The following is a 19,927-nucleotide window of genomic DNA, read 5'->3' as shown; positions in this document are numbered from 1 at the left end:
TACGCATCAAGTCGGTATTGTGTTTGGAGTACCGGAACACCTGTACCCAAAGATACTATACCAGGGTACCGACATTCATTGCAATCTCCAGGTTTGCTCATGTCCTTGACATAGAGCAAATCTATCCGGACCATCTTTCGGAAGTCGATGCTCCTATCCTCAACAAGCTAGATGATTGATATTATCGGAGTTGAAATAACGGTCGTAATTGAGAAAAAGTCAATGCTGATGTAATTCCCGTATTGTAACGACTAGTAGTTGGTGGACGCTGCAAGTCTAAGACCTGACCTCAGCCGAACTTCTTGTTGTTATTCTTAGGTCTGGCCTGATCGATTCTCTGCCGTCTCATTCACATCGTCTTTTCCCTTCTCTCCCCACCTTCCTTCTCCTTCTTCACCTTCTCCCGCCCTTCTCGCTCCTCCCTTCCCTATCTCCCCTTCTTTTCCCTTGATCTTTTGGCGACAGAGGACGGAATCTTTCCTTAGGGGCAGCCTACAACCATTGAAACGGATGGTGGAAATACCGGACCGCGCGAGGTGACATACTACCACGGAACGGCTTGGAACAAGCGAGAGACAAGGCTGGGTCCGGTGTCAACGTGGATCCCGCAACCAGGGAAAAAGTGAAACGGAAATAATTTTGGCGATCAGATTCTCGAGGGACCCAACGTTGATGAGTCTCTTGTCAGTCCATCTCCCCGTTGAAACTTCCAATTCGATTCTCTCGGCAATTATGGATTAGAGCTGGAGGGGCTCTCAAGATTTGGAGACATACGGATAAAAGTCACAAAAGTTCCACCTGCTGTTCGCTTTTCGCTTCTCTTCGTTCATTCCTTACTGGTATGTACGAGCTCAGATGTCAAAATGGACTCGGCATCATCCTGAGACCTGCGGAGAATCTCTCATATTTTCAGCGGGTATGGTGGCTAGGTGGTTCTCTAATTGACCTACTTAACAGGTTTCCATGCATTTCGGAATCGTTTTCCCATCATTACGCTTGAAATTGTCAGCTCTTCGGTGCAGCTGACGTCCGCTCCTTGGTTCATACGAATTTTAAGACCTGCGCTATTTGCGGGGTTTCAACGCTTGGGCAAGCCTAAGCCTTCATTGTGACCGCTAGTCGTTCTTTCGATCAGTCCCCGACATTATCATCCTGTAGCCAACACAGTCTGCACTCATTCGGATTAATATTCTAATTCTTTGCGTTCTTTCCAAAACTCGCTTCTTTCCCGAATATCTTTGTGTCGTCCTGGCAGGCACCGCATACTACATTCTTCCTGAAATCTTCTTCCAACACGGAGCTTCAAAACTCGTGTGCTCTGTTTGGCGCATCGGTATCTCGAGTCGATTAATATTACGCCACACGTCTTTGATATTCAATCTTCAATAGTTTTCTGGGTGGTTTCGGTTGAGAGCATACTCGTACAGCTCGGAGCAGGGGCCGAACCAGGATGGCCCATCATGGCAATAGGCACACTCGGTATAGCAGATTGATGAAGAGAACTAATCGATCAACAGCTGTTACTGGTGTTACGGGACGTACGAACAGCGGGCACTCCGTATTCCATGGGACGGTTGTGAATGACCCGAGAGACATGATGAAGCGGCAGGCGCAGGATGGATCGCAGCCCCAAATGGATAGCGCAATATCCCAGGAAGGCCAGGTTTCGGTGCAAGTTACGATAGCCGCTACAGTAGGAATGCCCTCGCCGACAACTGGTATCAGCGAGCCTACAGCGTCGGAAATCACCACTGACCAAAGCTCACCGGCTGTTCCGACTACCTCTTCCGAAGAAACACCGACTGCCTCTCCTGCTTCACATACCCCCACAACTGATACTGCCCCTGGGTCGGCTAGTCATGATCCCTCGCTTCGCCTACTTCTCTTCCTGTGATATCTTCTGCTTCCAATACTTCCGCTTCCCAAATACCTCTCTCGCCTGCGAGCTCGAGTGGGACGCCTCAGTCAACTTCCAGCACTGTAGTCTCCACCTCCACGAGTTCTTCGTCTTCCAGTTCTAGCCAAACCTCGTCAACCTCTAGTTCTAGTTCAAGCTCATCTTCCAGCACAACGACTTCGTCAACTTCTACATCCTCTACAACCTCTACTATATCTGAGCTTACTACAACTTCGTTGCCCTCCGGCACCGGAGGCGGCGCCTCATATGGGTGGGACGGGGGATCGGGGCCGACAGCTACCGAACCGACAACTTTGACTACTGGACCGACTACGTCAGCGACAATTTCTCCATCCCAGGGCTCTGGCGCTCTGGACAGCCAAACCAAGGGCAAAATTGCTGGCGGTGTCGTTGGTGGTGTAGCTGGTGCCATGGCTTTGGTGCTCCTAGTTTTCATCATTCTCCGGAGACGGAGAGCATACCAAAATCGTGCCCCTGAAGTCCTTCCGCCCGGTGATATGACTGGTACTGCTGTTGGAGAAGGATCTGTAACAAGGTCAGCTGATGTGGTTTCGCGGCGGTCTAGCAATGATCCGTTATTCACGGCGTCATACTTTGCGCCAGCGTTTATGAAGCGTTGGAGACAATCGCGTCTCTCTACTCATACAGAAAGCACCTTAGATTCTAGCACCAGCGAGCGTGGATTCCAGAAGATTTCTGGTCGGAAGATTCCCTCCGTACTACAGTCAGGAGGAGATGGATACGGCGGTGGTTTCTCGGAAGGATCGCCGACCATGTCGGAACCAAGTGTGAGCTTCCCGCCAGGTTCACCGGTCCTTCCCCGCTCACCTACCTCGCAACCGCCTCCATCAACCCCGTATGGCATGCCGCTGGACGTGAGTTATACAAGGGAAGCCGAAGAAACCAATCCCATTGTGATTTTCCGGCCCTCCCCGGCCAGGACACCTATTCCTGGCTCCGCAGAAGCTAGTTTATCTAACGAACCCTCTGTATCGCGCATTGTGCCTCTGGCGCAGGGAGCGTTGTCTCCCACCATCCCCAAGCGACCAGACATGCTGGGTCGAAGTCATCCAAGCTTTGATGGTAGCCGCGGCAGCCGATTTACCGAGAGTATATGATCCTGTTCGCTATTGTCTTTCCTTTAGCCATTGCAAGCGCCCCATCGTTGTCCGATGTCTGGATATATATCATAAGAGCCTTGCTCTGTACATACGCTGAGAGCTTGCATTTCTTTCTTTTCCTTCAGGACGTGTCATCTTCGCAACAGGAATAATCCTTGGTCTTTTCAGGCCGGCATGTTCCTGATCCTGTTGTACATCTTACTCTCTATTTCTTATATGGATACCCCGAATTAAGTTCACTGTTCCTTGTCGAACCCCAGCGGATTGCTGACAAACTTTCTTTTCTTGTCGTATAACAATAATTTCTGTGGCGTACATATCCTGGGGAAAATCTTGTACGGATAATGGTCATGTAACGTTGAATGGCAAATATAATCCCGAGTCTCAAGGTACAGGACGTTATCGATAAGGGCCCTGATTTTGTTATATTTTATTTATTTTATTTATTTATTTATTTATTTTTGGGTGGATCCGGAACGGAGTTATTTTCTCTCTTCGAGCGGATGAGCATGAATGATGGCACGAAAGGCAGCACTCGGGCCAATCAGGGCTCGGCTAACCATGCGTGACCTGAGATGGCAGGGTTGCGATGCGAGGTTCCATGGAGTATACTTATCGAGTATCGACTTCATATAAGAATCGAAACCTACCCTCTTCTCCTCATCCCTCTCCCTATCTCCTTCTCTATGTCTAGTTTCACAACCGGAAACTAGTATCTACTTATATTTATTTGACTGATAGTCATCATGGGCGACCCTACTCCCCCGATTTCTCACGATCTCTCCTCATCTTCCCCTTCCCCACCCCACCCTCATTCCGCCAAACCACTTCGCTTCCTTGTCATCGGCGCTGGTTCGCGAGGCAATGCTTACGCCCGAGCCGTCACTAATGCCACCTCAGGTGTGATCCACGCGATTGCCGAGCCACATCCCTTCAAACGACGGGAATTTGGCCGCAATTATATTTGGGGCGACAACGGTACTCCACAGGACGGGCAGGAGTTCGAAGACTGGCGAGATTGGCTGCGATGGGAAATCAAACGGCGAACACAGAGCAGGTCTCCTGTGACTGCCGCGGCCAATCATACTACCGGTGGAATAGACGGCGTGTTCATCTGCACGCTGGACGAAACCCACGTGGAGATCCTACAAGCTATCGCCCCGTTAGAACTTCACATTTTGTGCGAGAAGCCGCTCGCCCTATCACTATCCGACTGTCTGACCGTCTACCGCGCGCTACTACCAAAGGAAGCAGGGGGCTTATCACCCCCCTCTTCCCCATCGACCATCTTCTCCATAGGTCATGTCCTCCGATACAGTCCACACAACATCCTCCTCCGAAAGCTCCTCCTTGAGGACCGTGTCATTGGCGACATTATTTCAATGGAACACTGCGAACCAGTTGGATGGTGGCACTTCGCACACAGCTATGTCCGCGGGAACTGGCGACGAGCAACGCCCGAAGGTGACGGTTCCCTGCTGACCAAATCCTGTCACGACCTCGACTTCATCCTGTGGCTCCTTTGTTCCCCGCCATCGCTCCCCGCAGACGCCAACCTCTCCACACAGCAGCAGCAGGAGTACCTCAAGCGCCAACAAGCGCATCTCCCACGCACCATCACCTCCTCCGGCTCCCTGACCCAGTTCCGCAAATCTAGAAAACCTCGCGCCGCCGCCACGGCAACAAACTGCATCTCTTGCCCTGCAGAGAGAGACTGCAATTACAGCGCCATCAAGATCTACCGCGACATGCACGTCGCAAGGGCCGACTACGAATGGCCTGTCAACATCGTCTGTCCAGATATCGAGGATGTAATCCGGAGCTCCTCCTCTCTGTCTGAGGAAGAACAGATCAAAGCAGCAGAGGCCCATCTCCTCCGTATTCTGGAAGAAGATTACTCTCCCGAAACGGAGGACAAGGATATCGCCGCGAGACCCTGGTACGGTCGGTGCGTTTACGAATCCGATAACAATGTCTGCGATGACCAGGTCGTCACTCTTACCTGGGATGATGAACCCCTTGACCCTACTACAGCCACCAATGACTATTATCCCCGAACTGCTAAAACGGCCATCTTCCATATGATCGCCCCGACGGAGAAACAATGTGAACGGCGTGGTCGTGTTTACGGGACCCAGGGTGAAATCTCTTACGATTCGCGGAATATTCATATTTACAGCTTCTCGACCCGGTCGACCCGGTCTATTGAGGTGCCGCGGCAGCCGCCAGAAGAGAAGGAGTCTCATGGCGGGGGCGACTACGGTCTGGCGAGGAGCTTTGTCCGTGCCGTGGATGCGGTGGTTAATCAGGGGTGGGAGGTCGAGCGTGCGCAGAGATGCTTCGTGGGCTGTACACTGGAGGAAGCGGTAAGGAGTCATGCGGTTGTGTTCGCGGCGGAAGAGGCGAGGCGGGAGGAGAAGGTGGTTCGGTGGAAGGATTGGTGGGAGGGGAAACTTCAAGATTCGCTGGGGACGAGGTCGGCTTGTGACTAAATTATTGGTTCTACTCGTTATCATGACGGTAGAGGGATTCTGGGGGTGGTTAATGATATGATATGACGTTATGGCGCACAGTAATGAACCGGTTATGGACTGGGATATGAGTTATGATTATACTGCTATGCGATTAACTATCTTAGAATGAAATTTGTCCATGGATGGGTTTTGCTTCTTCCCATCATAAAGAACACTGCACCTCACATACGCTTGTGGCACAATATTTACAAACATTAAATCATAGTCACTTAAGTGCGGACGTCAGGTTCCTCGCGGCCGATGAACTCCTTGAAGTTGAGCAGAGAAAGGGCAAGAGCAACGTTGTCCTTCAAGTACTCGGATGCAGTGAGGCCGAACTTGCTCTTGTCGCTCTCGTACTTCTCAATGTATAGACGGATCGTGGCACCGCTGCTGCCGGTGCCGGACAGACGAACGACGATGCGGCTGCCATCATCGAACTTGGCATACAGGCCCTGGTTCTTGGATACGCTGCCGTCCAAATCGGTGTAGGAGAAGTTGCCCACATCGGTGACCTTGCGGCCGGACACGGTGGAGCCGACGAAGCTGTCCTTGTTGGCGACCTTGTCGGAGAGGATAGCAATAACCTTGTTGGCGCCGTCGGTGTCGACGTTCTCGTAGTCGTAGCGGGTGAAGAAAGTGCGGCCGTAGGTCTGCCAGAAGTCGTTCTGGATGGAAGCGATGCTGGGGGTCTGGTCTGGCTTCTGTTTGGCCACACCAGCGATGATGTTCAGCCATGCGACGACGGCCCACAAGCCATCCTTCTCACGGATGTGGTTGCTACCAGTACCGAAGCTCTCCTCTCCGCAGATTGAGATCTTCTTGTTGTCGAACAGGTTGCAGAAGAACTTCCAGCCGGTGGGAACCTCGTAGCTTTGCAGACCCTGAGCCTTGGCGACCAGGTCGACAGCACCGGAGGTGGGCATGGAGCGGGCCAAACCGTAAACACCCTGCTTCTGGAAGTAGGGAATGAGCTTGGCGTGGTGAGAAATGATGGCCAAGCTGTCACCGGGAGACACAAAGGTGTTAGCACCGTAGATCATGTTGCGGTCACCGTCGCCATCGCTAGCAGCACCGAAGTGGATACCGTTCTTGTCAACGGCCTCAACCAGCTCATGGGCATAGACCAGGTTGGGGTCAGGGTGACCACCGTTGAAGTCAGGGCTAGGGACACAGTTCATGGTGCTGCTGCTGGGCAGGCCCAGCTCCTTGACGAAGATATCGACGCCGTAGGGTCCAGTGACACCGTGCATGCCATCAAACAGAACCTTGAAGTCCTTGTGGGTGTTGAGGAATTCCTTGATCAGGTCGAAGTCGAAAATCTCCTTCATCATCTTGACATAGTCGGTAGTGGAGTGGACAACCTCGACCTCCAATGGGCCGTAGGATTTGGAACCAATGCTGGAAAGATCAATCTCGGGGGTCTCAATATAGTTATAGGAGGTGAGGGTCTTGGAGGTTTCGTAGATCTTGTTGGTGACTGTCTCGGGGGCGGGGGCGCCGTTGGACAGGTTGTACTTGATACCAAAGTCGGCATTGGGACCTATGACATGAGAGTTAGCTGGGGCAATTGCTCAATCTAAAGAGTTCCATGCTGTTCTTACCACCGGGGTTGTGGCTGGCAGTCAGCAGAATGCCACCGGTGGCCTTCCGTACACGGATGAGATTACTGGCAGCCGGGGTGCTCAAGATGCCGTTCTGGCCGACAAGGAGCTTCTTGACGCCATAGGCGGCACTGATCTTCGCGATCTTCTGGATGACCTCGGGGTTATAGAAGCGGCCGTCGCCACCAATGACGAGGAAAGCGTCCTTGGCACCTTCAGGGATGGAGAGGAGGATGCTGGTAATGAAAGATTCGGAGTAGTTGGGCTGCTGGAAGACCTTGACCTTCTTACGAAGACCAGAGCTATGAAGGTTAGCAACGGCTCTATGATATAACAATATCTTAAAATGGATAGATATAGATAAGAGACATACGTTCCCGGCTTCTGGTCAGTAAAAGATTGGAAGGAGACGGTCTGGACGGACATGATGACAAGGATAGTGGTAGGAGGGAGAAAAAGGAAAAGAGAGAGGAGAAGAAAGGAGAGGAAGATAAGAGGATATTATATAGGGAATTGAGATTGCTCACCGACAAATGGGGGAGGGATCGGAAGAGAGAGAGAGAGAGAGAGGAAGATAAATAAAGGAGGGGCACCAACTCAAACTAAAACCATGCGTTGAACACTCGCGCCGCCGTCATCAGCATGATTTCATGTATGTACACCTCAGGCCCAAATCAGTGCCCCTCTTCCGCCCCACTTAACGCCGCTCTTGTTTTTGCCCAGGGATCGAGGCCCCGCGCGTGGGGACAAATGGTCCAAGTGCGTGCGCAGAAGGTAATTAGCCTCTCTGACTACATTTAAGACTTTGAGAGGTCTCAACAACTCGAATACTCAGCGTATCAATTTCCTATGTTTGATATACTAATTTCATTTTCACCCATAGATTCGTGTGGCTAGATATGGGCACTAATGTCCAAAGATTGATCCAGGATCTCTATTGCAAAATGATGAAGGCCATTTCGACACAAGCACTGGTATATCTCTCGGGCAGCGCCCAACCAACGCTCCTTGGACTCTCTCGGCGCCCTGAGACGTATAGTGGACACAGGCTCCTTTGCAAGATTGAATCGTGGCCTGAACTCACCAAGATAAAAAGTTATCACCGGTATAATCCATTTCTTTGCGACGGCTAGAACATCTAGCATAGGAAAGTTTTCACATTGGATGGGATTGCAAAACACAGGAGGAAACCCGCAAAGATTTGGACCACCAGCACGATAGTGTTCCTCTATGAAGCCGTCATTGGTAGATATGGGTGGGCTGCAGGAAGCCACAGGCGCCTGTCGAGGTGCTCGAGAAGAAGGATATGGCGTGGAGCCAGGCTTGATCGGACCCATTGGTATCAAATGCAGGTGTAGTACGGTTGCTGCGGTGCTTAGCAATACACCGGGTTGTTATGATTGAATAAAAGGTGAGACCAGAAGAGGAAGTAGAAATCATCTTCGCCAGTTAGCGGGTGTAGGTGTGGCTTGTATACAATAGATACTGGTAGTGTCTTGCTTATAGATCAGAGGAAAACGGGGCGTTCAGGTTCTGTGTAAGCAGATCTGTTCTAATTATACGTAATGTGAAGTACGCCTGGATATCACAAAGAGGTCTAGTTCTGGTAGTAGTTGCTAACATGGCAAGTGCTGTACATAGAGGCTATTCTTGGCCCGAGTATGGCGCTTAACCAAGCATGGTCTATGTATATAACCCAGTCAATGAAGAACATCTGAAGCAGAAATGCTTGCCTTTGATTAAGAGAAAAACTCAGGTAACGTGGCATCTGCTCAGCTTTGAGTCCTTTGACGGCCCATTACCACCTGAGCTACGAATCCACGACTGTCAGAGAATAAACCAGCACATATCGCAATTCTGATCGAAGTCGAAGGCGCCTTCTTTGATGGGCCATTGCAAAGAGAAAATATGTGAAATTCTCTTGTAGGAACAATGGAGATATTCAATACCTGTCTCTTTGAAACAAAAAAGAAAGAAAGAAAGAAAGAAAGAAAAAGAAAATGAGCGGTAGACTGAGCGAATACAGGCAATTCTGGAAGGATGGGTGAGTGTCCATAAGCCATCAATGAGTGGTTTGAAGGGCTCAGGTACCAGCACAAAGGCGGCGACGACCCCCATGGAAGGCGGAAAAGTCCTCAAGAAACAATTAGCTAAATTTTAAAAATAGATTCATTATAGAAAACTATTTCTAAGACATTCTATTTATTGTGAGTCTCCCCCTTTTCTATACGATTATCCACTTTGACGAAAGTGAGAAGAGAATGTCAAATTATCCCTCGGATTTGCCTCAGTTTGTAGAGTCTTTAATCTAGTTGATTGTTGGGCAGGTCCCAATGGAGCTATTTTAATAGCTGCAGCTCTAAACTTTGGGACACGGACGCCCCTGAATGATTGGGCCGCTTCACCCCGTCAGAGCCAAAGTACACGGACAACTCATCGACCACGGGGCTCTGCCACTGCATCTGTTGTCGACGGCCTCTTATCACCTTTGCTTATGAATGAGTTCAAATCTAGACCCCTCGGCAAGTCGTAAGATTGCAGGGGGGTACTCCGGACGGAGTGAACAGATAGCCCCAGAATGAAAGTAATAGCAGCTTGTTTATCATTGCGACTTCGCGCATTGCCGACTTAACTGCTATGTCCCGTTGTCAGATGCAGTCAATGCCCATCTTCCCCCTCACGTCACCATGACTGCGACTAGTTTCACTTCCAAGATTGTGTAATCAAGATAGTGGTTAAAGCGAGTTGTTATAGGGTTCGTGGTACACTGCTTTCTGGCCCCCACATTGACACAGTAGAACAGGGGTCTCTTCCTTGAATGATGTGTTGGGGCAAGGCGAAGAAAGAAAGAAAGAAAGATATGATGTGGCTGCAAAAATTTCTAGCACTAGGTGCTGTTCTTATACAAGATGTGAGAGAAGGTCGCAGCCCATCTTAGGCAACTCCCCGGACTCAGCCAAGTCACAGCGGGAGGTTTCGAGGAGCAGGCTTTTATCACCCTTCATAGTCCATGGTGATGCCAGCCAGAAGGACAACAGCCTTACCTTCTACAGATGTGGCGTGCTCTGTCAGGGAAAGTAAATCAGCACAGCCTACCCAAGCGTCGGTGTGCATACGCTGCAACGGTCGTAACAGCAACAGTGATCAACTAGAAATCGGTCTAATCAACCCTCTCATTCAATTTCCTCCACTCTCAAACAGTCTCTCCTTATAAAATCGCATCTCCTCGATGCTTTCCAGAATATCATCCTTCGCCAAATGTACCTCCTTCTTCCTAGGCACAGCAGCTAGCAACTCATCCGCACCCCATCGTCGCGCTGCCTCCTTAAACGTGCTCACATCCAAAATCCGATAATGTAACCATTCCAGGACCTTCGCATAAGGACCCCGCGACAAAAAAGCCTTATCCGCATGCACACTATTTCCCGCCAACAGCGCCGTGCGAGGCTGTGGCACATATTGCTGAATGTACGCCAATAGCTCGGAGGCAGCGGATTCAGGTGTAACGGTGGAGGCAAGGACGGCGGCTGTTAATCCCGTACGACCGTGAGTGTCGATGCACCATTGTGACATGTTGTCCAGAGTGGTCTTAGAGACGTTGACGACGGTTTCGAAGCCGTGGGGGTCGAGGAGTTGGAGGTTGGCGTCCGTGATGAAGCAGCAAATTTGGATGATTTGGTCCTTTTCGGAATCTAGGCCTGTCATCTGTTTGTGTGATTCAGGCGTGTATTAGGTATCACATATATATGGAGGGAATCGTGGTAGAGTCGAAGAGGAGGTTGCGTACTTCGCAGTCTATCCACACCAGTGGATCAGATGAGCGTGCCAATGGCATTTTGACGGCGTTTATGTGCAAATTGTTATTACTTCACTCGAAATCTAAGAGCAACCAAGTAAGGACTTTTACTTCAGAGACCTGTGTCCATCTGCGCCTTTGCGTGAGTGGGAAAAAAGGTGGGGGTGAAGAAGTTTCCCTGTGACGTTGCGGGGGTAAATTATTTGAATTATTTAATCAATTTAATTCGTAAGTTACGTACGTAGTTCCCGAACGATAAGATAGAAACAGGTAAGATCCCAGCTTCTTCAGATTCAAATCAATCGTATGTTTGCACCTCGCGTGATCCATTTATTCTATAGCAATTAACTTATACCCCAGACCTTTTTCAAAAGTATCAAGTAAAGAATTCTAGATCCTCGTAGGCGAGAGCCCTAGGACCATCCAGCACAAGGTAGTTCCAACTCATGCACATAATCCAGAATAGTCTCCATACCGTCGTTATCATCGTCAAGACGTTAAAAAAAGAGAGAGAAGAAAAGTAGAAGTCCCCAAGTAGAAAGAGAAAGAAAGAAGAAAAGAAAGAAAAAACCAACTAGGTGGCTATCGATTGGTCCACTTACGCCAATCCATCATAGCCATCAAGATAATCTTTTGAGAGTGTTCCCCATTCCAAACACGGCAACAAAAAGAGATGAAACGTTGTTCACATAGTTTGTATATGTGCCAGCCAAAACAAAATAACTAAAGCTTAGGATATAGATTATCGAAGATTGCTAAGTTAGCGTTCCGACGTGGTTGTGGAGGGAATTCCCCGATCGAGAACCAATTGGGAGTCATGTTGAACCCAGTAAGTTCATATAACTAATAATATGTTCATCGAGATAGCTTCATCACAACTCTTCGTCCTCATTCTCCTGCGAAACTGGTTGAGGCTGGGCCCCAAAGGAGCTGGAATCCGCCCCTGCAGTTTGAGGTCCCTCTGAAGCGGCACTATCCAAAGCTCCGCTGACGGGTTGAGATAACCCTGATTCAATCCTCCGTCGCAATGCGTTTTCATCCGCTTGGGATACACTAGCTCTTTGTTTCTTTAAGGGGCTCCCCACGAACTCTCCGTTTAGATTATTTGCCGCAGGCTTGGGGACCTCGGGTATGCCGGCAAGGACTGCTGGTGCAGTTGGAGGGGTGGTGGAGATACTGGATGCTGCAGGAGTCTCTCCTGACGGCTGGGGACTAGCGGTGTCCGTTTTGGGGGTACTAGTGCCCAGAGATGCTGAGGAGTGTTGGCGTTTGAGCTGTATTTCCGTTAGCGCAACTTAAGGCGAAGGCCTCAGGTTTTACTTGCCTTGATCTTACGAACGCCCTCGGCCAGTTCCCCCTGGCGTCTAATATCATCTGGTGACAGATGCTGATCGTCCTCCTTAGCCTCTTCATCGTCGGCTTTACCCAAGATCGAATCATCGTCATCATCGTCACTGTCCATGTCGTCATCTCCAGCGGCCTTGCTCTTCTTTCCCTTCTGCTTGTTCTCGGAACTGTCCCGGAAGTTCAAGAATCCAACTGTGCCACCGGGTTTCAAAGGACCAATATTAGCGAAGTCCGGCTGAAGTGATCTGCGCTTTGCTGAGCCAGGAGTTTCTTGCGACTTGGGATCTTTTAACATGCCCATTTTTTGCAATTGCCCTGTAGATGGTTAGTATAGTAGAAGAGATGTATTGAAGTGATGATTGACTTACGCTCTCCTCTATACATGAATGTGAAAATAGCATAAGGCTTGTCGGATGGGTCGATCCCGGTGACCGTTTGTGTGCTGATGGTCTTGGGGTCGAGGGTCTTGGGCTTTGCAAAACTCGTTGTATGGTCGACATCTGCATCTGTCCCACCATTCCCGTCTGGCTGGGCTTCGTCGTCGTCATCATGAGCATCGAACTGCGGCGAGTATTCACCACGTTTGACTTCCCCCGAGGCCAGAACACGGAACAAAGCCACCTTGATCTGCCCTGCAGACTCAGGAATAGGGTCGTCGTCCGAATCGGAGAAAGACATGTCATCGTCCGAAACGTCCTCGAGGGGTGATTTCGCGTCGTCACCATAGCGCATGATGCCCTTGTCATGCTTGGAGTCCATGTCCAGGTCACTGTTGCCATCGGCCGACGCACGCTTTAGACGACGCTTTTCCATCTTCTGCCGTCTCCGCTCAATCTTCGCGGCCACATCCTTCCCTTCTAGGTCTAAGCCATTGAGCCAGCGCTCCAACCCTACCTCACGGAAGAGGAATTCCCGTTCAGCAAGGCCACCTCCTTCTGACTCAGGGACACTGACCCATCGTGAGTTCACCCAGGTCTCCTCGCCTCTCCGGAGCAAAGTAGCGACCTCTTCCTTTTGTCGCCCGTCGAAGTAGATATAAGCTGCGACCGTCTCGTTCGGAGAGTTTGTCAGCGGCTGATACGGTGCCACCATGCTACTATATTGGCCTCGCTCTGCCGTTTGGCCGGGAAGACCCCCAACAACCTTGGGCTTAGGTGTGGGGTTTTCCGGTGTCGATTTTGGGGTAGAGTAGGGCACATCCTGACCAGGATTCAGCAATGTGATTGAAACTGCAAAGGTTGATTGTTCGGGTTTTCCGGTAGCTGAACCTGGTAGCTTCGGTGGAGGTACGGGAATGTAACAAGCTATGCGAGAGGCTCGGGATTGGCGTTGGATCGAGTACTCGGAAATAGGGCCGTCCGGAGTGTGTATACTCACGGCGAGACCCTTGAAGCACGGCATAATGGGGCGAGCGGTGAGAAGTATGTGAGCAAAGTGATGTTCTCCGTAGTATCTTCCAGAGGGGAAAACACGCCGATCGAAAGATGGTCAGGGTGATCGAAGGAGAGAAGATCGTGCGACAGTGCGAAAGAGATAGCTTCCGGTCGTCGTGGGTTGTGGAGGCGGTCAGGGATATCTAGTGTGTTTAGACTGACTGTCACCGACAACCTCAAAGGGAGAGAGCGCGAGAACGCAGTTCAAAGAGGTCGCAACTGAAGAGTGTGGTAGCCTATAACGGAGATACTTGGCAAAAGAGCCAGACAATTTGAGAAAGCACGTTCGTAATGCTTTATCTTCTATGTGAACAATTCACACAGGCAATCGTAGCTCGGCGGAGGGGTGTGGGAGGGGAAGAAGGTAATGGCTGGGATATGATAGACCAGTTGATCAGGTTGAGCGTATCAAGTTGAGAATGCGCGTAAAGAATGTAGGTACCAGCAACATCGAGTGAAGGTAATGATTTGACCTATGAAAAAGATATCTGGTATGCCCGAAGGCCAACTCCCTTGTACAGCGTGACGGTGCCAGAAGAAGGGTGGAAGGGGGAGATTGAAAGAGAGGAACGAATGGGATGCGGAGGACTGGGCGATCGACCGCCGCCAGTGGGAACTCCTCCGCCTTTGCTACTTTCCATGGTTTCGGTTCTGCTTAAACAAACTCCCATGCAACATACATCCATGATTCCTCTTGCCTTCTTGGCGTAAGAATGTACTAGTCCGAGTAGTATATCCTAACAACTCGAGTGACGGTGGATTTAGACTCGATCTCTCTTTGTTTCCCTTTGTGCGACTTCCGTCAAGAGAATCCAGCACAGTGTCATATGGAGTGTTTGTCCACGAAGCGCCCTTCCAGAGATCTCCTTTCTAACAATGCTGCAAAATAGAATAACATATATCGGCATCCTTTCGCCGCTTTAGGTATTACAGATGTTTGTACAACTCACGGCTCGCTTTGTTGGATGACTATATATAGTATCACATCGTCTCTATTTGTCTAGCGGCTTAAATAAATATATCGCATGAATCTCACACCACTAAATAATCCGAATGGTAAAGAGAAGAGGGGAAAATTTCAATAATACATAGACCAACAGCTTCTTGTGCTAAGATAATGAAACAAAACGATGCGTCTCTCTCAAATCCCCCGCCGTCGTGCCTCTTCCATAGCCATATCTGCCAAGTCAGGAAAATCTCGGTTCAAGCCACTGAAAAGCAACTCGGCCTTCTGTCGCCTTTTCCGCTCAATTTGAGCTTCTATATCCGAGATCTTGTCAAGGACTTTGGCATGTGAATCGATCAGAGACAGCTCAAGCAGGCCGTCCGCGTATTGGCGCAGAGCGCCTAGCTTCCTTTCAAGAGAGGGGATGTTTTCCTCATCAATGGGATTCGGGGCGTTAGCGATGTGATTGTTGGGTTCATGAGGATATCGGTAAGGGGTATTTTTTGGTGTAGAAGAGAGCGGGATGTGAGCCTCTACATGCCGACTGTGATGGAAACTTTTGTCCGGGGAGCTTCTGTCCTCCACGAGATCACTGATGCGGAGCTGCCCTTTTGAATTGAAAGACCCTGTCGAACTGCCACGCATGGGAAGGCCAGGGGGAACATCAGCATCTGCAACGATATCCGACCTTCTATTCTGAGCGGGCTCAACACTCTCCGAGGAGGAATGTATAGCTTCGTGTAGCGACCTTTCGTGACCATCGTCGTTTGGCAGCCTATGTCGTTTCTGTCCCCGAGGTCCAAAGTGTTTTGTGGCGATGCGCTTTGTGTAACAGAGACAGCTCTCTTGCCTCTCTTCTGGTCAAATACGTTGTCCACGAAGCCGGAGATGCGACCTCGTGGATCAACAGGCTTAATCCGAGCTCGGACGGGCTTATCCTTGCTTTGGTATGGATGAGAAAAATGGCAACAACGACAGTTGCATATTTGTGAGCATTTCGGGCAAACCCATGAGGTTTCATTTCTGAGGAACTTAAGGAGATCAATATCAAAGTGCCTATACAAGCCACGATAACAAAAGAAAGCTGAGCATTGAGAGCATGTTATTCCCTTCCAGATAGGGTGACTGTCACGACAGAGGTGACAGAGGCGTTCCTAGACGTTGTCAGCTTGAATATTAATCAAGCCATCGCAAAGGCTAGTATAAAGCTCATGTGAACTTACTGAGGATTGTCGTCGCGCTTCCGCTGCTACCAGAGCCATGGCGCCCAAAGTCTTTCGTCTAGTATATAGGTTAGCTGAATGATATTCCCTGGGCCCGGCGAAATCGAAACTTGAATAGACTATTATACAGGCAAGCTAAGGCATGCCGGTCTAATAGTGATTAGGGGAGCCATACTTCGGTCGTACTGTGTCTGAGGGGGAATAGCCGCCTAATCTATCTCGAGTAGTCTTGATGAGGGTTCGGCAATATTCGCTCCGGAATAGCTCAGCCCAAGTATAGTCACCAACATGCTTGCAACTCCTTCCGGATACGTAACATGTTAGACAGAGGTCAAAATCTCCACACTGTTCGCAGTGTAAGTGTCGGTTCCAGATCGTCAATCCGCAAAAGTTACATTCCACCACAGCTCCTTGTGTATCCACAAGTTTAATAGGCACAGATGAGTCACACCCAGTATCCTCGTCATCGACTAGCTGTTGAAGCATATCTACAAGCAGTTTCGTCTCTTCTGGGTTGTGACTGCTGTCGCGGAGTGCATGTATTGGTATCAAGGGAACTCGGCCTGTGTCTGCATAGCATTGCTTTTGATATACAGGCTGGATATAATCAAAAAATGATGGAATCGAGGATGCATGCAGGATGTTCCAAACCACTTTCGTCACCATGGGGCTGACATTCCATATTTGATGAGCAGTTGCTGAAGGAAATATCACCAAGTCCCCAGGCTCTTGATGAGTGACGTATATCGGGAAATTAGCAGATTCCATTTGCGCGATGGAGATATTGGCCCAATCAGTGTGGGATGACTTTCCAAGCCCTTCCATAAACGCGTCATACTTTTCCTGTGAGCGTTGATCTGTGCCAAAGCACAATGATCCATATCGGCTTTCTTTATTATACAAGGGTAAGCCCTAAGAAAGACTGGTGCAGCGAGGGGTATTTACATACCTTCAGACTCGATCATCAGATTAAGTGCAACTGTTCCACTAAAACATCTGTGGAAACCGGACCTGAAATATGATTCATGAGCAATAGTTTCGTATCATATCCGCAGCCTACGTACAAGGACAACTGTGTTCCAACGTAAGCCATCAACACTTCGGGCGTGATTTCCTTTGGTAATACTCGGAACAAGTCGAACGAGCCTAGTTGCATTAAACAAGAAGGCAAGACGGCCTTCAACGCTCTGATCCACTCGACAGGACATTGAAGGTCTTTCGCGTAGAGCCTACTATGGCAGTTAACAACAAATGTCACAGACTTGTAATGGCGGGTTTCCTTTTTGACATACGATTCCCGAGCGTGACCAGCACGAGTGTGGTCCGTTGGTATCAGATCACGAAGCCGCATCCTAACATCGCGACCAGTCTGACAGTTCCTTACTGGTATAGCTAAGTAGAGAAACCCGAGAACAGATGTCAGAAAATCTATATGAGATATCTGTCATGCAACTGTTAGATACATACCTCCCGAGGAAGATGATGTAACCAGGCACCCATTGTTCAAAGTTGATGCGTCCCAGCGATCAGTTTGATTTAGTCCACGAATCACGAACGGCTTTCCTTCCTGTAGCTTCTTTTCAAACCAGCCAGGGGTTTCATAGATGGCCTGAACCGGAAACTCGGAAAATGGCACAAACAGCCCCCCGGAACGCAGGAGATCCTGCACGGATGGTATACTTGACTGAGAAAACTCCATTTTGTGGCTGGCATAGAACCCGCATACATTTCTATGTAACGTAAAGCAATGGAGGCATATTTCCGGATATATGGGTCGATGCCACGTCAGTGTCGAACTACGAACAAGCATCTCGGAACTGGATGTGGCGGTTCTTTCTCTCTGGGGCTAACACACGTGACTTATGGCTACGAAGTGCCTTAACCCTTTAAGGAAATATAGTAGAACTGGGCGCTGTCCCAAACTCAAGGCTATATATAAAATGAAGGCACTAGCATGCTGCATCACCATATCAATAATCTAACTAAATCTAGACGGAATAAACATTCAAAGGATCAATCTATCACGATGATGTAGTTCCATCTACTGCACCAGGTTGTATGAATATCAATCCTCTCGGAATCTGATGTTACTATAGGGTTTGGCTAGTAGCTGTTAACTAGGTGAAACTGGCTTCAGTGAGTTATCCTGAGCCATCAGATGATGGTACTATTCGCACATAAGTCCCTTGAAGTCTGTGGACTGTGTCCTCAGAAAAAGGGCACGATGCAGAAACCCAGTGTGAACGGCGGACCACTTCCTTCTCTTCTGGAAAATGTTTAAGTACGTCCCAGTTAACTTAACTGATGTAGACAAATGCAAAGGCTCTGGCTAATACTGCGGATGACTACTTCGGCGAAACTCTAAACTATATAGTGTTTCGTCGTGTTTTGTGATGCTCCTGTTTTAGTAACAATAGGACTGACACATAGATGATAGTACTACAAGAGATACAGGTTGGATACGTTGAACAGTGTATCTCTTTACACATGAACCGAGACATCTCATTCGCAATCCTCCAGGTTATTAAAGGATGAATACCATTGAGTGACAAATGGAAATTTATTCCCGTGACAAGGAAGGGCCCGTGTGCTGGTATGAGTTAGGGTTCCTGTACGAAGTAGCGCCGCAGTATTTGCCTTGCCATTATATGGGGAGCTTATTGATAGAAACTATATAGCTACACAGTTAATTTGAAGATCTCAAGTCTATGAGTGTATAGCAGGACATACAAAGTGTATCCTTTCCCATGTGGTGATGCTCCGCAAGAACAGTACTCCGACTCGAATTGAAAGATGAACTGCGAGCGTAGAACCCCTGACAAATCATAGTCCCGAATCAAATGAATAGAAGTGGTCGTCCTTTGAGATTTCTTCAGCCACCATTCGTCATCTCCAGCTAAGGAAACGTATCCACACCTTGGGACAACGCTGGACACTGCAAATGTAGAATAATTAACTTTTGTTTGATTTGATTCAGGGTAATGTAGCCTGAGACTTGGGGTTCGGCGTCCCTGTCGACCTAATCTTGCTTCGGTTTTCTGTTCCAATATCGACCAGCTATGATACTCCTTAACCTAAAATGTTAGATTTTATTAATCTGGTTCAGCCCTCGGTATACTCCCCGAGTTGGGTCATTCTGACGGGCTGTGAATCCACCTCGGCTTCTCGAACCTGGGGATTTCTAGGGTTGATTCCGTTAGGTGGATGGTCACCTTTTACCATTGGTGCTGGTATATTTATGATTCGCAGATTATGGAGACAGTATGGTTGTGATGATGGAAGTTCTCTCGTCATCCCGGAATAACCACCCGCGAACTCCTCTCGTTGTATTGTCGTACATGGGACCATGAATGAGAAGCAACAATAGGGGAGATATTAGGATATTGAAAATGAAATCACAATGCAAATAAAGAGTCCTTTTTTTTTAAAAAATAAAAATTAAAAAAAAATAAAAAGACAACCCCCCATAATGTATGAATAGTACAACTCAAGTACAACAAATGACTCGCTTGTCGTTCTCGTCACTATTACGCAGTGCTACTAGTCGGTACTAAATGTTGAACTGGGGCTGGAGCCGGCTGTACTATTCCATATGAGGATTAGTGCACCAACTCAAACCCACCCGAGTGACCAATCGCCAGATCGCTAGTACACTTCAGTTGTTCAGCTCATGAGAAGCGTAGATTGGGTGCAGTGTCATTTTTCCTCTCCTGCCGGATCTACCAATAATTACACAGACTATAGTCTACATCTTGTTACCTTATATCCTTAGAACTGTCTATGACTACTCGATGCAAGAAGCTCTCTGCTTCCAAAACGCGGGCAGTCCGCTGTACACAAGTCATAGACAGGATATTCTGGACTTGGCGTGCTTTGAGTTCCAGGAACAGCTACTACAGTAGTACGTACTCCACCAGAAACGCTTGGTATGCATGATTTACATCTAAAAAGTACTAGCTATAGTCTATCTAGTTCACTAAGATTTCCTTAGTAATTAGCTCTAGAGGCTCAGCGGCAGTCAGATTT

The 19,927-nt window shown here is 48.8% G+C and overlaps 6 protein-coding genes across 6 annotated transcripts; 2 read left to right on the top strand and 4 right to left on the bottom strand.

Moving 5' to 3' along the window:
- Window positions 1–1,460: 1,460 nt before the first annotated feature.
- ANOM_003912 (uncharacterized protein) lies at window positions 1,461–3,036 on the top strand (the record flags this gene model as incomplete). Its single annotated transcript, XM_015549169.1, has 3 exons — window positions 1,461–1,479; window positions 1,518–1,890; window positions 1,947–3,036. 3 exons carry the CDS (start codon window positions 1,461–1,463, stop codon window positions 3,034–3,036), a joined length of 1,482 nt encoding a protein of 493 aa, XP_015408633.1.
- A 749-nt stretch (window positions 3,037–3,785) lies between these two features.
- Window positions 3,786–5,531, top strand: ANOM_003911 (Gfo/Idh/MocA family protein; the record flags this gene model as incomplete). The annotated part of the gene is made up of 1 exon (XM_015549168.1): window positions 3,786–5,531. One exon carries the CDS (start codon window positions 3,786–3,788, stop codon window positions 5,529–5,531), a length of 1,746 nt encoding a protein of 581 aa, XP_015408632.1.
- A 251-nt stretch (window positions 5,532–5,782) lies between these two features.
- On the bottom strand, window positions 5,783–7,634 carry pgmA (phosphoglucomutase PGM2; the record flags this gene model as incomplete). The annotated part of the gene is made up of 3 exons (XM_015549167.1): window positions 7,530–7,634; window positions 7,157–7,458; window positions 5,783–7,095 (listed from the first exon to the last, which is right to left on the bottom strand). The coding sequence occupies exons 1-3, from the start codon at window positions 7,580–7,582 to the stop codon at window positions 5,783–5,785; spliced, it is 1,668 nt and encodes a 555-aa protein (XP_015408631.1). The 5' UTR covers window positions 7,583–7,634.
- Window positions 7,635–10,333: 2,699 nt separating this feature from the next.
- Window positions 10,334–10,861, bottom strand: ANOM_003909 (oligoribonuclease; the record flags this gene model as incomplete). Its single annotated transcript, XM_015549166.1, has 1 exon — window positions 10,334–10,861. The coding sequence occupies one exon, from the start codon at window positions 10,859–10,861 to the stop codon at window positions 10,334–10,336; it is 528 nt and encodes a 175-aa protein (XP_015408605.1).
- A 963-nt stretch (window positions 10,862–11,824) lies between these two features.
- ANOM_003908 (uncharacterized protein) lies at window positions 11,825–13,700 on the bottom strand (the record flags this gene model as incomplete). Its single annotated transcript, XM_015549165.1, has 3 exons — window positions 11,825–12,246; window positions 12,288–12,614; window positions 12,668–13,700. The coding sequence occupies 3 exons, from the start codon at window positions 13,698–13,700 to the stop codon at window positions 11,825–11,827; spliced, it is 1,782 nt and encodes a 593-aa protein (XP_015408606.1).
- A 1,173-nt stretch (window positions 13,701–14,873) lies between these two features.
- Window positions 14,874–17,600, bottom strand: ANOM_003907 (uncharacterized protein; the record flags this gene model as incomplete). Its single annotated transcript, XM_015549164.1, has 7 exons — window positions 14,874–15,500; window positions 15,902–15,959; window positions 16,077–16,791; window positions 16,851–16,912; window positions 16,966–17,130; window positions 17,194–17,284; window positions 17,369–17,600. The coding sequence occupies 7 exons, from the start codon at window positions 17,598–17,600 to the stop codon at window positions 14,874–14,876; spliced, it is 1,950 nt and encodes a 649-aa protein (XP_015408611.1).
- Window positions 17,601–19,927: the final 2,327 nt, after the last annotated feature.

This window comes from Aspergillus nomiae (genome assembly GCF_001204775.2).
Source record: "Aspergillus nomiae NRRL 13137 chromosome Unknown contig00073, whole genome shotgun sequence".
NCBI lineage: Eukaryota > Fungi > Ascomycota > Eurotiomycetes > Eurotiales > Aspergillaceae > Aspergillus > Aspergillus nomiae.
This window is presented reverse-complemented; position numbering and strand designations above follow the sequence as displayed.